The sequence below is a fragment of the Mytilus edulis genome, chromosome 7 (genome assembly GCF_963676685.1).
Source record: "Mytilus edulis chromosome 7, xbMytEdul2.2, whole genome shotgun sequence".
NCBI lineage: Eukaryota > Metazoa > Mollusca > Bivalvia > Mytilida > Mytilidae > Mytilus > Mytilus edulis.
This window is the reverse complement of record NC_092350.1, coordinates 33,525,154-33,540,138: the sequence shown is the minus strand read 5'-3', so window position 1 is coordinate 33,540,138 and position 14,985 is coordinate 33,525,154. Positions and strand designations below refer to the sequence as shown.

The window sequence follows — 14,985 nt, the reverse complement described above, 5'->3', positions numbered from 1 at the left end:
TGATGCCAAAATATTCGATGATACAAAACCAAATACTACTGTTAAAGAGCTGAACAAAATATGTTTATTAAGATACAATGGCAAAATATTAAATAACAAAAATAAAATTTGAATCAGAAGTGGCTATTGTTTACATCATATTATACCATTATGATTTGATCGATCTTATAAGTGTTACTTCTTTTTTTTTTAAATTTGTGTCTAATACTGTATTATGTAATTTCACATTTTTCATCTTGACAAATAATTTTTAAAAAAATACCCTCTAAAAATGTCTTTCATTGTTGCAAAAAAAAAATGATAATACAAAACAAATACTACTGTTGAAGAGCTGAAGAACATATGTTTTTTTTAAGATAAGATGGCAAAAAGTGAAATAACAAAATAATCCGAGGAACATAAAACACGGAAAGTCCCAAATCAAATGGCAAAATCAAAAGCTCAAACACATCAAACGAATGGCATTTTCTTATGTAGGAAAAGGGGAATTAAACCTGGTTGAATAGCTAGTTAAACATTTCACTTGTATGACAGCATCAAATGCCATTGCATTGACAACAACGGGTGAACAAAACAGACATAATCGGTAAAAATAACAAACAGTATGGGTACAGTTGTCAACAAGTTATATTTTTTATTGCTTTATTGATTAAAAATAAAACAAAACTAGGCTGCAATGGATTCCTCTAACTTCTTTCTGGTCACATGACATATGACGCTAAAGGTCCTACCGATTAATTCACTATTTCAAAGGGTGATGTTAGCTTGAAATACTTAATATAGGTGTTATTCATTTCAATGTGTTTTCAAACATTATTACAATTAAATTGCAGATCACAGTAACAATATGAATATAACCAGTTATCTATCGCAAAGTGCAGCTGTTTTTTCGTTACTGCAAAAGGTAAAATCAGGCGATGTCGAAATACAGCCCGGTGGACGGGCAAAATACTCCTGGTATTGTATATCATATCCAACACTCAGCTGGAATATACAGGTATCTTCTGATCTATTATAGAAATGATGAAAAAGTCATTTTATACATAGCAACTAGTATATTGTATAACTATATAAAGAAACACTGAGGAAATTATTAGCAAATTCAAAAAATATTATTTGAATTATTTAAAAAACAGATAATTGTATTTATCTATTCAACTCATTTAGAGGTTGACACCTTGTTTTGACATCTGTTTGTTGACACCTCTATGTTGCTCTAATTTGAAGATATTCTCATTTCCTTTTAAAATATTTTCATTTAGAAAATTCTAAGTTATTTCATTTAAAAACTATTGATGCTGATGCGTTCATGTAAATCTATTTGAGTTTGCAGTTTTTTTTGTATTCATATCAAAAGTACTTCGTTTAACTCAGCAGATTCTTAAGTTTGTCGTTTAAACTTTAGTAAAAATAATATGATTTTATCGTATGTTCTGGTATACATTCAGTTTGACTCCACGTCTTACAATTAGTTTGCTGTTCATAAAATAATTGTCAAAATATTATTTCTAGCCAAGTCATCTAGCAAATATTTTGCCGCTGTAATGGTTGAAACAACTTTTTAAATATATGTTACCGTATAGTGGGTTATTTTTGCGGGGTGTACATTTTCGCAGATAGAACAGAATCGCCAAAATAAATTCCGCCAATTTAAAAGTGTACATGCACAGATAATGATAAAAGTGTTGAATCCGCCAAAATCATAACTGACAAAATATTTCGTATACCGTACTCAATAAAAAGCGCGAAATTTTACACCCGCGAAAATAACACGCTATATACGTTGTGTTTCCGTTGTGTCGTTTGTTTTCTCTTATATTTGAGTGTGAATTCACATTACTATAAGACGTTTTACGGTACTTTTCTATCCCAAATTCATGTATTTGGTTTTGATGTTATATTTGTTATTCTCATCGGATTTTATCTAATGCTTAGTCTGTTTCTGTGTATGTTACATTTTAATGTTGTGCGTTGTTCTCCTCTTATATTTAATGCGTTTCCCTCAGTTTTAGTTTGTTACCCTAATTTTGTTTTTTGTCCATAGATTTACGAGTTTTGAACAGCGGTATACTACTGTTGCCTATATTTATATGGTACATTGTATATAGATTTTGATTACTGGTCATATAAGTACAGTTTTAGTTATTGTTTGTTTTAAAACATGTTTATATTTTCATGCATCAGTATGTGTCAGTTCGCATGCTATGTGATATTTATATCTAGTAAATAATTATCCTCAAGATGATCATAAAAGCCATTTTGCAGCAACAGTGAAGAGGTGTGAGCTTTGTCGGCTACATTAAGTCCCTGAGATCCAAAAAATTATAAAAAAAGTATTCATTTGTTTGAGTTCTGTAAGGTATGTATTTTCTTCGAATGTTCTACCTTGTATAAATAGCAAGTGCTCTACTGATCAATTTATTCTTTCATTACTTACTTAAGATCAATATCTTTTTCTTCATTATTGATAAACAAACAACGTGAAGCCTGCAATAAAGGATAAATACATTGCCGTAAATTTGTCTATATTCAAAAACTTAAAAGTAACACACTATGTGAAAAAACTTAACTCAACAGTTTGGTTACAATCAATTCGAAATAAAAAATAGTTCAGATAAATGAATATCTTTACGATTGAAAAGAAAAATGATGATTACATAAATCTTGTTATAGAACAATACAACACTATTTTGTCGAATAGTATATCATTGACAATTTATAGTTTTTATGCATAAATTGAATAAACGTATTTTTTGGTAAAAACCCAATAATTCATTTACATCATCGTTTCATTTTATTTCGTCTGACAAAAAATCACAAAATACTGGACTCCGAGGAAAATTTAAAAAAAGCCCTTATCAAACGGTGAATTCATTAGTGCAAACACATCAAACGAAAAGATAAAAACTGTCATATTCCTGACTTGGTACAGGAATTTTCTCATATGGAAAATAATGGATTCAACCTAGTTTTATAGCTAGCTCAAACTCTCACTTGTATGACAGTCGCATACAATTCCATTATATTGACAACGATGTGTGAACAAAACAAACTGACATAAAAAGTAAAATTTTGGGTACAGCAGTCAACAGTGTGTAATAATTTTAAACATTATAAAAACATACAAGTATGCGAGAAAAAACACAATAGGCATATTAACAAAGCACATTTGTTCACATTTTCTGGGAGACACATGCATATAAAACATCGATCACAATTATTGCATGCCTTGAGATTTTCACATAATGTGTTACACTGAACAATATTGAGCAAGTTCTATATCACATGTACTATATGTTTATTAATGTTAACTGCAACTATATCAGACAACGGATTATTATTTTAAATAGAAGATGTAAATAAACTTTTGAGTTTAATATGGTAGGAGTACAATAGCTTCTATGGATTTGAATGAAGATTGTATTTGTATTCATATCGTAAAGTATATTATTCAAGCCATGAAACTAAGCTACCATATAAAATGTAACAACTGCCACATCTCCTAAAATATCTCACAACTGTTTTGAAATGAAATGAGACGAATTTGTTAACCATATCACCAGGTTGGTAAATAAATTAAAAAAACTTACTAAAATATCACCAGGTCGTATTTCTACTGGTCCGTTTACGACATCAAACCATACCTAAAGTGTAAATATATATTTCATACGTTTTGATAAATTAAACAAAACAACATAATATGTTGCAAAGATATTTTTTGATATTAAAGGAAACTTTATGCGTGAATGAAAAATAAAAACAAAGCACGCAAACAAACAAACAAAAACCCCAACAACTATGAAGGTTTAATATTCATACATGATTTCAAAACTATCTTGTCGTAACAGTGATAAACAATATTTAAAGTAAATACTAGTAGTTGACTCCTGTGAGTTGTAATCTTACAAATTCTTATAATTGGTTTTAAATATTTACGATGTAAATGTTGTGATTATCTACTCTCTGTCATCAGTTATGAAGAAAATCGGTAGTTTAAATGTGCTAGATGTAAATGAATCTTTACTATTAACTGAAATACATTAATATTGTTTCTAAAATCCGAAAAACAACTTTTTGCCTCATTTTACAGACAAAAACTGTAAGATTTTTTTTTAAATATATAGATTGGTCCTTATTTACTTCAAAACTTTCTTCTATAAGTTTGCAGTTGCAATTACACTCGAAAGTACATCTTAAATCATACAATGCACAACAGCAAACAATATTAATAACGACTCATAGATAATCCTTAAGAATCACATAAATCAGACCTGATGTCTTTCCCTAGTTTTCTGACCACCAAGGTATGTCCAAGTATTATTTCGAATAAGAAATCCTTCGGCGAAAACACCTGACAAAAAAAATTAATTTAAATGTATAGTGACCAATAGTACATAGTAGAATTCTTAATTTGTCAATGTAGCTGAAATAAAGCTTTGACAACTGAAATCTTTATAGTCAAATAGAAAGTAATGAAACTCTTTCTTCTGGTTGTGTGAAAAACAACCTGTATCAACATGACGGGCGCGAGGGACCAATTATTGGTTTCCTTTTCGAACACTTTGAGATGAATCCGTTTTAATTTGTTCTTGTTTTGTGAGTAATATTCATGATATAAATCTTTTGTTTGCTCAATAGTGATTAGAAACTTATATTTTTATGTTTACTGTATTTTGAGTTTTTTTCCATGGTATTGTCAGTTTCACTGGACTTGATAAGTTTGTAAATGTTCTTTTGTAACTTCCGAAAATTGGTCTTCTTCGTACAAAAAAAAGGTTTGAACTGCCTGGAAAAGGTCTTCTTATATATTCACCATTACTTAAAATGTATACTTTTTTGGGCAAATAGAGATGTGAGATTTACTGGTTCATCGATTCAATAGCAACATAACAACACACTGTTACAATGACACATACACCATTTCATTTCAAATTGATATGGTCAATGGTTGAACAATTTCAATTTGCAAACCTGTATATTCCCCTAGTAACCTTATATATCTATGTTAAAAAGTTACATAACCTCAAAGTTAATCCAGTGATAAACGAGATCAAAAATCAAGTTTAGTCCCGATTAATCTATGAGTGCAATTAATGACAATAACTGGTATGGACTGTTAGGGTAGGAAAAAACAATAAAATCAACATTTAGAATCCAAACTGTTCTACGGACATTAATACTAAGTTGATATAGATTAAAAGAAACGTTATTCAAAATACTCACCATGTACATGTGTATGAACATAATAATGAAAGGCAATCGCTGTAGGTCTTTTCCATTCGCAACCAACATGTGTGAAGAAACCTAAAAAATGATCAAATAACATATTCATATGTTTCTCGATATGTGTGTACAGGTACTACTTGTATTATTACATCTTATATAATGATCATCATTATACGAAACCTGATAGTTTTATTCATAAATGTAGTAAAAGCATTATTTCCAAGTAAACGGACTGCTTCATTCCATTAGAAAATTGTTGATGTTATTAACGATACATATGTAAATAATAAAAATGTCACTTACTGAACTAAAGCTTAGAACGTTCCAAACCCGGTTCCTAGATTACTTGCACATAAATAAAATCATGTGAAAATCAAGAATGTGTGATATTTTAAATAAACGATTTTTTGGAATTTTGGATCCTCAATGCTCTTCAACTTTGTACTTGTTTGGCTTTATAAATATTTTGATATGAGCGTCACTGATGAGTCGTATGTAGACGAAAAGCGCGTCTGGCGTACTAAATTATAATCCTGGTACCTTTGATAACTATTTGATCTCAAGGATAAGCCAAACTTATCTTCAGTCAATTTTACATTAGGTTTCTTACTCACTTTCATGACTTTCCAATAGAAAGAAAATATTTTAAGAAACGTGTGTTATATATCATATCCGTACAAAGAAATGGTCTCCTGAGTTGAAGGTGCGTTCGGGACTTTGCAGAACAGAATCAGTTTCAACCCTAAGTATTAGTGATGAAAAAAAAAACACATGATAAATACAAAAAAAAAAGTTTCAGGCCATACTACAACAAAACTTGCTACATTAAATTAAGGACTACAGAGTATGGAATTTGAAATGATGAATATTTAAAACTTCTATTTTATATGATCTGTTCAAATGCAATTTCCTTGTTATTATGTATTTGTAAGCTACATGTCTAATTTATACATACCATTTGGTTTACTTGCAGGAACGAAACCTTCATTCCCAAGTAAGAACTTCTGGTAATTATACTTTGTTCTAAAATTAATTATACAACAAAACGTTACTTGTATGTTTTTAATCATAACAAAATAAGCAGACCTCTGATTGCCAATATCACAACTATTCACTTAGGTCAAAAAGACATAGATCATTTCAATAGGTACATTTTTCATTCACAGAATTGCACCTCATTTTACCGGTTATGGACAATGTAATGAAACGCACAAAGTTATCATAAAAAACTATGATATAACATAAATCATTAACGATTCTAAAGTAAACAAGATAGTTTTTAATGACCTTACAATATTTTATATCATGCTATTCAAATGATCAAAGAACTTCATCATATTAATCAATTTGAATTTGATACAGTTGTTTTCTAAAAGTAAAATCTTATCAAAACTGTGCAACGATTATCTAATAAAAAAAATTGAACTTACGGTTTTTTCTTGAATGTTAAAGTTATATTGGCCGGCGATGCAGGCTCTGTAATAAAAAAAAATAATGTAAATTAGGATTACTAATTGAGATAACATACAATTTCATTATCATATTTAAAACTACTGATTACCAAACCCGTCATTTTTGGTGCTGGTTTTTAAGATGAAGTGTCTACCTATTAAGCTCATGTTTATTGGCATACTTAACAATTTCCTAATGCCGAATTTTTTTATTTTTTTTGTGTGTCAGTTTTGTTCCCACGTCTTTTATATCTGGGCGTCACTTGTAAGGCCTGTGTGGACAAGGCGCGTTTTTGGCGTATTGAATTTTAAACCTGATGCTTTTTGTTATCTATTAATCATGTTTTTCTTTGTCTAATATGTTCTCCTATTTATTTGTATTGCAGTCCTGTAATATTATGTTGTCATTTCAATGTTATATTTAACTTTGCCATTAAAGTGCGAGGTTTGGCATGCCACAAAACCAGGTTCAACCCACCACTTTTATTCCCCTTTAAAAGTGTCCTGTACCAAGTCAGGAAGATGGCCATTGTTATATTGTTGTTCGTTTCTGTGTGTGTTGCATTTTAACGTTGAGTCGTTTGTGTTTTCTCTTATTTTTGAGATATTGAGATCAGACGTGGCACGGTACTTGTCTATCCCAAATTCATGTATTTGGTTTTCTTGTTATATTTGTTATTCTCGTGGTGTTTTGTCTGATGCTTGGTCCGTTTCTGTGTGTGTTACGTTTCGGTGTTATGTCGTTGTTCTCCTCTTATAGTTAATGCGTTTCCTTCGGTTTTAGTTTGTTACCCCGATTTTGTTTTTTGTCCCTGGATTTATGAGTTTTGAACAGCGGTATACTACTGTTGCCTTATTTTTCTTCTTTAACGTTAATCCGATACTTTGCAATTGGGAAACTATACTCTTATTTAAAATATTGACTCTTCCATTTAGTCAGAACTCATTAAAACTGTGTGTTGATTAATATTTAATGTTTTGTAGATTTCATTTCGTCGTTTTTCTGTTTTTAGCCATACTGTTCTCTTTTATTGGAAACATATGGTGTCTTAATTCCCCATTGATATATTTCATCCTTAAACATTTTGGAGGTTCAAACTCATATAGGGGACCTACATAAAACAATTATAGTTTTCAAATGTCTTTTTTAAGACAGTCGTGAAGATTTGGATGAGGAATTCTATGAAAGTTTGTTGCTATGTAAACATATTCCTCGTATTTGTTTTCTAATCATTTCTATGTTTTACTTATTTCTTACCTTTTAATGGTTCGTAGATATGCATCTGAACAATTAAAAAATATTTCTTTCCATTTCCACCAACTTTTGCTGATACATCTTCAAATAATAAATTTTTGAATTCAAAGATATTTTAGAAAAATTATGTTTTATTTTTTTTCTCGTTTGAAATAATATTACTTCACTTTTTTTTGTCTCTGTGTCGACTATACGGTATGGGTTGTTCTAATTGTTAAAGGCCTTACTGTGGCCTATAATTGCATACGCCTACTTCATTTGAACACTCCTTGATACTTTGAAAATCGTACCACATCTCTTTACTTTTAAATGCATTTATATAAGTTTCATAGACATAAAACTTGTTTAATATTTATTTTCAAACTTACAGTTATTTAAAGAAAAAATTGGAGCATCCGTTAATTTTTAAGATTTTTTTGGTGATATATCTGTAATTGGACAGTTTTCTCACATTGCTTCACAGTTCACAAATTTTCTTATTTTAATATGTATCATACAAGTTTCATGAATATTAAAATGTACAGTATAAGTGTTGAATATTTGTTTTTAGCTTACGAGTGTACAGAAGGATAAAATATAATGTAATCCCAATGCTGACCGTCCTTTAATAAGTTGAGACATATTTTAACAATGTACATTTAAACTTAAATGAGTCACATGACGGATGCCTAATCTTTTTCTCCTTTCCAGAGCTATTGACATCTACCTAGGTTAGTGGTGGGGTTTGTTTTTTTCATTTTTTTTATAGCCTTGTCACTTCATTTTCGACCCATGAGTTTGGTTATCCCTTTGATATATTTCACTTTTCTTCAAACATTTTATCATTACCAGTGTATATCCCTTTAGTATCTATTGTTTTAAAATGTCATACTTACTAAAATGTTCGCTAACATTTTAAAATAATTACCTTTTGGTAGAACGTAGAAAGGTTTATCGACAGACTGGAAATTGTCTGTAACACTGAACTCAACAGCATCGCCTTTACATGCTAGTCCTCTTTGACAATCCCTAAAAAAGTATGTACGTGCAGTATACAATATAAGTTGTGAATGTTTGAAGTTTGTCAGTGGTTGAACGATCTTCATACTTAGAATGAATAACACAACTTTTTAAGTAGTTTATATCCAATGTTTTATTGACATTATTTATAAAAATTATAATAAAGTTATTTGTTTTTAAATATATGTTCCACATTTACATACTGTATCTTTAAAAGAAACAAGTAACTACGAAAATACAAATTTTGACTATTTAAAGTAGGAGAAAGCGCACTTATCAATTCAGAATGTCTATCACGAGAAAGACAGTAGTGCAACATTTTTCAGTAAGATTATACAAATTACATGAAGTAAACAAGAATAAAGCATTGAACTATATTTGCATTTGTTTTTTGTTTAATTTTGCATATTCTCATTTACAAGTATCTCTTTCTCCTTTTATCTATTAATAATAGAAAGAAAGAAAAGTTGTTAGAATGTTTACCATGAAGCATCTTCATGTAAAGGTTCTAGGCACACACCGGCGTCGACATGATGTGGTTTAACGATTGGGTCAGGCTCAGTTAACAACTTTGCTGAAAACATACAAATAGGTCAGTATCAATGATACAACAGTAAAGTATAGATGCATGTCAATAAAGGTCATAACTGTTGAAATATATTTTTCAGATTAGTTCTGGTCTTTTTTCCATTCTAATATGTCACGCAGTGTATGCTTTATTCTAAGATGAATGTGTGTTTTGTCTTTACGTCTTAAAGCATTATTCTTAACTAACTGTATACCTAAGTTTATGTAAGTATTCAGTGAAATAAACAATATACTAGTTGAGTTAAATTGTCTTCCTTTCTTTAAAACATGACAGATAGCTCATTTTTACCTAAGACCATTTTTCTCTTAAGTTTGTCTTACATGAAAAAAATACAATATGCTTATAAAAATAAAGAAGCTGTGTTTTGATATTGCTAAAAGCATAATTTTCCACAAGACATCAATTATTGTAGACGTTGGCAAATATAAGTCGCAACGGCCTTCGACAATAAGCAAAACTTATCCTGCAAACTATAAAAGGTCCCCATATAACAAATTTTAAACAATGCAAACGAGAAAACTATCTCAAAGAGGTTTAAATGTGCGATTAATCACAAGATATAATTGTTTAATGGCCATCAGAATAATGAATAATTTATCTTGTGTTTAGATATAGGAAGATGTGGTATGACTTTTAATCAGTCAACCCTCCATCCAAGTCAGAACTTTTAATAAGTAAACCATTATAGGTCAAATACGATATGGATAGCGGTGCATTGTCTCACACTGAACAGCAAGCTACAATGGGCACCAACATTACTAGTGTAATACTTTCAAAAAGGAACTTTAAACGTCTAATCCATATAAAAAACGAGAACCACATCAACAATCAACAACCACTGAAAAACTTGTTTTTTCAATATAATATATTTATATATTATCATAATGAATTTTTAATGACTGAAAATATGTACTTCCATAAAAAAAAATCTTAGAAAAACAGCAAAACGCAAAGACCTATCAGGTGCGGACGGATTAGGACAGATAATTATCAATTGCGAATTAGATAAATAGAAAGTTTCAATAGTTATCACTTCTTTTTATGTTGATGATTCAAACCATTTCTAAGACTAATCAATAAAATTATGGACTTACTTATGTAACTTTCTCCTATCTCTTCTAATGATTTTGAATAGCAAATGTACCTGTTTACCTAAATAGAAAATGTTAAACATATAGACAGCAGATTAACCAATTGACTGATTTGTAAACCACAATAGTTTAATTTTGGTTGGTTAATTTATAGGTTTTTTTTCCCACAATACTCAGTTCTAAAATATCGTTTGGTATCTCAATTTGATGAAATTTCAAATCGACAGTACACGTGCGAATAGTTTAACAAACAACGCCATATCATTTCAAATTAAATCCAAACATATTTAATGGCTGATGAAGATTTTTTTTTCATTCTGACTTTCATCAATTATTACGACTGATAAAGGGAGTATCAAAAACAAAAATGCCATGATTCTCTATTAAATTATTTACTTTGTATTACATAAATGAAATTGTTTGTGGTTATCGCTCTAAGCTTTCGGTGCTGATAATGATATCAGTCACCGTAAACACTCCAAAATGTGTATGACGTCTTCGTACTTGCGTAAAACATATGTTTTCTGTACACGAAATAAAGTTCACATGACTTGGATTTTCCTAAGGTTGACACTGTGCATGTTATAACTTTTAACCAATAAAATCCCTTGAGCAGCGCGCTTAGAATTTTAGTGGTGCCTAAGTCTGGTTAATACAGATGTTATTGTATAAACCTTAATTTCCGTGGGGGTTACAATTTCGTGGTTTTGTATTCAAAAGTAAGTTCGTGGGGATTAACTTTCGTGGTTTTTAAGTTGAGAAACAAATATGTAAATGTCACATTATTATTGAGAATATTCAATGAAACTATATTAACTTTCGCCAATTGGAAAATCAATAATTGCATTTTTAAACTATTTGTCAAAATATTAACAGTGAGCACTTATGATTTATTTTGACCTGCACCCGCTAGCTTGACGTACACACCTCTGATCTTGTATCCCAAGACAATGATTGTGTAATAAAAAAATTACGGCTTGCGGGAATAACAGACCATTACAACAACTGTCAAATGACATTGATTGACACTTCTTGATCATTATTTTTTACTGTACAAAAGATTAGGATTATCATATGACTGAAAGAAAACGTTTTAATAGTGTTGCCAAATCAATTAACCTATTAATTTCATTGTATGTATTCATGAATGTCAAAATGATTTTGTCTTCTCATAAAATAATGTTAAGCTACAGTTAAAATTTCGTTGAAGTTTTAATTTCGTGTATATTTTTTATCCAGGAAATAAACGAAATTAAATCCCCAACGAACATTTCTACTTTAACAGTAGTAACAACTTATGCAGCCAGCATTTGATTTTCGGGGGGGGGGGGGGGCTATGAATTTTCCAGTTTGTTTCCAGTTTTTTTGAGAAAAAAATAATTTGTTTTTGATCCTGAGAAAATAAAATTGTTTGTTTCACCTTCAGCTGCAACTATACACTATATGTAATGCTTAAATTGAAAGAAAAAAAATGTTTAGCCAAAAGAATAGATTGTCCGGAAAAAAATCCATAGCCCCACCCCCTCCCCAGAAAATCAAATGGTTGCTGCCTTATATAACATTATCCATATATTACCTCTGTTGTTTGTACAGGTGGTATTACAACTTTGTATTGAAATTGCTCCTCATCGCTTTGTTTTGAGTCCACAGAAATGTATGGCAGTTCTCGAATAGACTGTACCATTCCTATTAAAACAAACCAGGACTCAAATGATTATAACAACACAATCACGCCGTTAAAAGTAAGAATATCTTGCCTAACCTTATATATGTATAAAATATAAACACGTGATAGACTAGTCATGGAGACAACTCTTCATTAAAGACCAAATGACAGAAGGTACTAACTTAATGTCACCGTACGGTCTTCAACAATGAAACTTATAATTTGTTTTAAAACAAAATTAATAATTATTAAATACAAATCTCTAATGAATGACCTTGTATTATCTGTTTAAAGTTGATAGATATTATATATTATAAAAAGTAAAATCACAAAAATACTGAACTTGGAGGAAAATCAATTCGGAAAGTCCATAATCACATGGCAAAATCAAATAACAAAACGCATCAAAAACGAATGGACAAGAGCTGTCATATTCCTGACTTGGTAAAGGCATTTTCAAATGTAGAAAATGGTAAATTAAACCTGGTTTTATAGCGCTAACCCTCTCAGTTTGATGACAGTCTCATCAAATTCCGTTATATTAACATTGATGCGTTAACTTAACAGACACAATAAATAAAATAGTCAAAATATGGGTACATCAGTCATCATCGTATAACAATTTTAAAAGGAACAATTTAACAGAACACAAAAAACATCTATTTACAAACACATTCATTGATTTGTGTGTCTGACGTCAGAAAATTTTATACGTCACATAAATTTGTCGTTTAATGTGTATACAAACATTTTAAAAATTTACTTAGGCAATGTTAGCATATAGGGTAGAAAAATCAAAAGTATGTAAGAATAAATAATGTGTTATCAGCTGCAAATTTAATCCAAGCATATCTAGAAAAAGAACAGTTAAGGTGGTATGGGAGTATAAATTAGAAATAATAGAATTTATTCAGATTTTGTCAAATTATAGTATATGGGTAGTATATATTGTGAAATGTTCAAAAATATAATAAAAATGATAGGTCACTGAATATTTTTCATTAGCTACAGTAACTTACAAAATGACACATTGGAAAACACATCATTATTTGATCAGAAGCTAAACTGAATGATAGATTTGTAAAATAAAATACTGAAGATAGCTTTTATTAAATGCTTTGAGATTATCAAAAGAAAAAATAGGGTCATCGTACGTTTTTTCCGGTTAAAATATAAGATAGCACAAGTTCGTGCAGATTCCTTTAGACGTGCACTATTTCGTAGTTACGTCTCCTTAAAAATATTTATCTTAGTTCAAACTCTTTTGTTCTTATCAAAAGTAAAGGATAACCATTACTAAAAATGATGCAGTAAGGACTTTTGAAATGATTGGTTACTTCGCCCATGAAAGCGTTCATTAAATGTCATGTTTATTTTCGCCCATGAAAAGCGTTCATTAAAAAACAGGATTTTTTTTGTATAATAAATCTGTTTTATACCAATAAACTTAAATAGAATATATATAGATATATATAAACCCATAAATAAAGGCAACAGTAGTATACCGCTGTTCAAAACTCATAAATCCATGGACAAAAAACAAAATCGGGGTAACAAACTAAAACCGAGGGAAACACATTAAATATAAGAGGAGAACAACGACATAACACCGAAACGTAACACACACAGAAACGGACCAAGCATCAGACAAAACACCACGAGAATAACAAATAGATACCAGGATTAAATTTTTTGTAGTAGCGCAAGACGCTAGATTCATCTTCAAAAGACTCATCGCTCGAATCAAAACGAGTTAAAAAGGCAAAATTAAAGTTTTGCCAAAAACAGCTCATGTAATCTATTCCGTATGTAGGAAAGCCTTAGTATTTATTTTGTTTTGTTTACAGCTGATTTATAATTATGACCATATCAATAATATTTCATTTCAACACAGAAGTGCTGACTACTAAGCCAGTGATACCCCCGAGGAAGAAGAGCTCAATCAGCAGTGGCAAAGATATTTAAAACATTTAAAATAAAGATGTACATACTACACATTGTCTGGATAACATTGTAAAAGTGGGCTTTTATTTCCGTTGCATATTATCCTACCATTTATTACTATTAAAAAAAAAATCGTTTTACTTTTATCATGCATTACACTAAGCCAGGATAAATTTACAAAATATGGTGTAAAATCAATATCATTTGAAAAGTCTCACATATAACATTTAAAATAACTTTATATTTTAACAATCATTATGAATAAACAGTTACTTACCAAATAATGCAGCTATGAATAACGTGTACACAGTAATTGGTTGATTCATTTCTCGTCACCTAAAACATCATTACACAAAACTCGTTACTTGTATTCTAGGATGAAAATATTTGCTTTTTATTACCCAAGCTTGCTTTGATTTGAATATATATGTTCGATTCCCGGTGAGGGAAGAACAAACAATTTGCGAAAGCAAATTTACAGATCTAACATTGTTGGGTTAATTTTTAGACGAGTTTTATATACATAATGTACACAGCCATGTATCACCATCATTGCTGGTGATCCGATGGATAAATCTGTTGTTGAGTTGTCACTGACTGAGACGTACTTATAAATATAGAAGGATCTTTTACTATAGACAATTGAGCTGATCTGTAGCAATAACATCTCCGTGCCTTATATATCATGTACTATAGTACGACGCTAGATTAAAATTGACGAGGAAAGGTAACACACGGCCACCGAAAGCTTTATTATTGTGAAG

At 30.1% G+C, this 14,985-nt stretch overlaps 1 protein-coding gene across 1 annotated transcript; it reads right to left on the bottom strand.

Moving 5' to 3' along the window:
• Positions 1-609: 609 nt before the first annotated feature.
• LOC139481294 (probable peptidylglycine alpha-hydroxylating monooxygenase 1) lies at positions 610-14,563 on the bottom strand. The gene is made up of 13 exons (XM_071264483.1): positions 14,499-14,563; positions 12,188-12,297; positions 10,615-10,672; positions 9,415-9,505; positions 8,840-8,940; positions 7,936-8,013; positions 6,657-6,702; positions 6,182-6,249; positions 5,224-5,304; positions 4,272-4,351; positions 3,591-3,644; positions 2,438-2,487; positions 610-1,009 (listed from the first exon to the last, which is right to left on the bottom strand). The coding sequence occupies exons 1-13, from the start codon at positions 14,545-14,547 to the stop codon at positions 862-864; spliced, it is 1,014 nt and encodes a 337-aa protein (XP_071120584.1). The 5' UTR covers positions 14,548-14,563; the 3' UTR covers positions 610-861.
• Between the last annotated feature and the right edge of the window lie 422 nt (positions 14,564-14,985).

Bases quoted from the DNA above. Each gene is read 5' to 3' on its own strand.
- LOC139481294 (XM_071264483.1), bottom strand. From the start codon at position 14,547: ATGAATCAACCAATTACTGTGTACACGTTATTCATAGCTGCATTATTT. The intron at 4,352-5,223 runs GTGAGTATTTTG...TTTTTTTGTCAG, and splicing joins TGTTCATACACATGTACATG to GTGTTTTCGCCGAAGGATTT. The intron at 1,010-2,437 runs GTAAGTAATGAA...TTTCTATAATAG, and splicing joins GAAAAAGATATTGATCTTAA to ATCAGAAGATACCTGTATAT.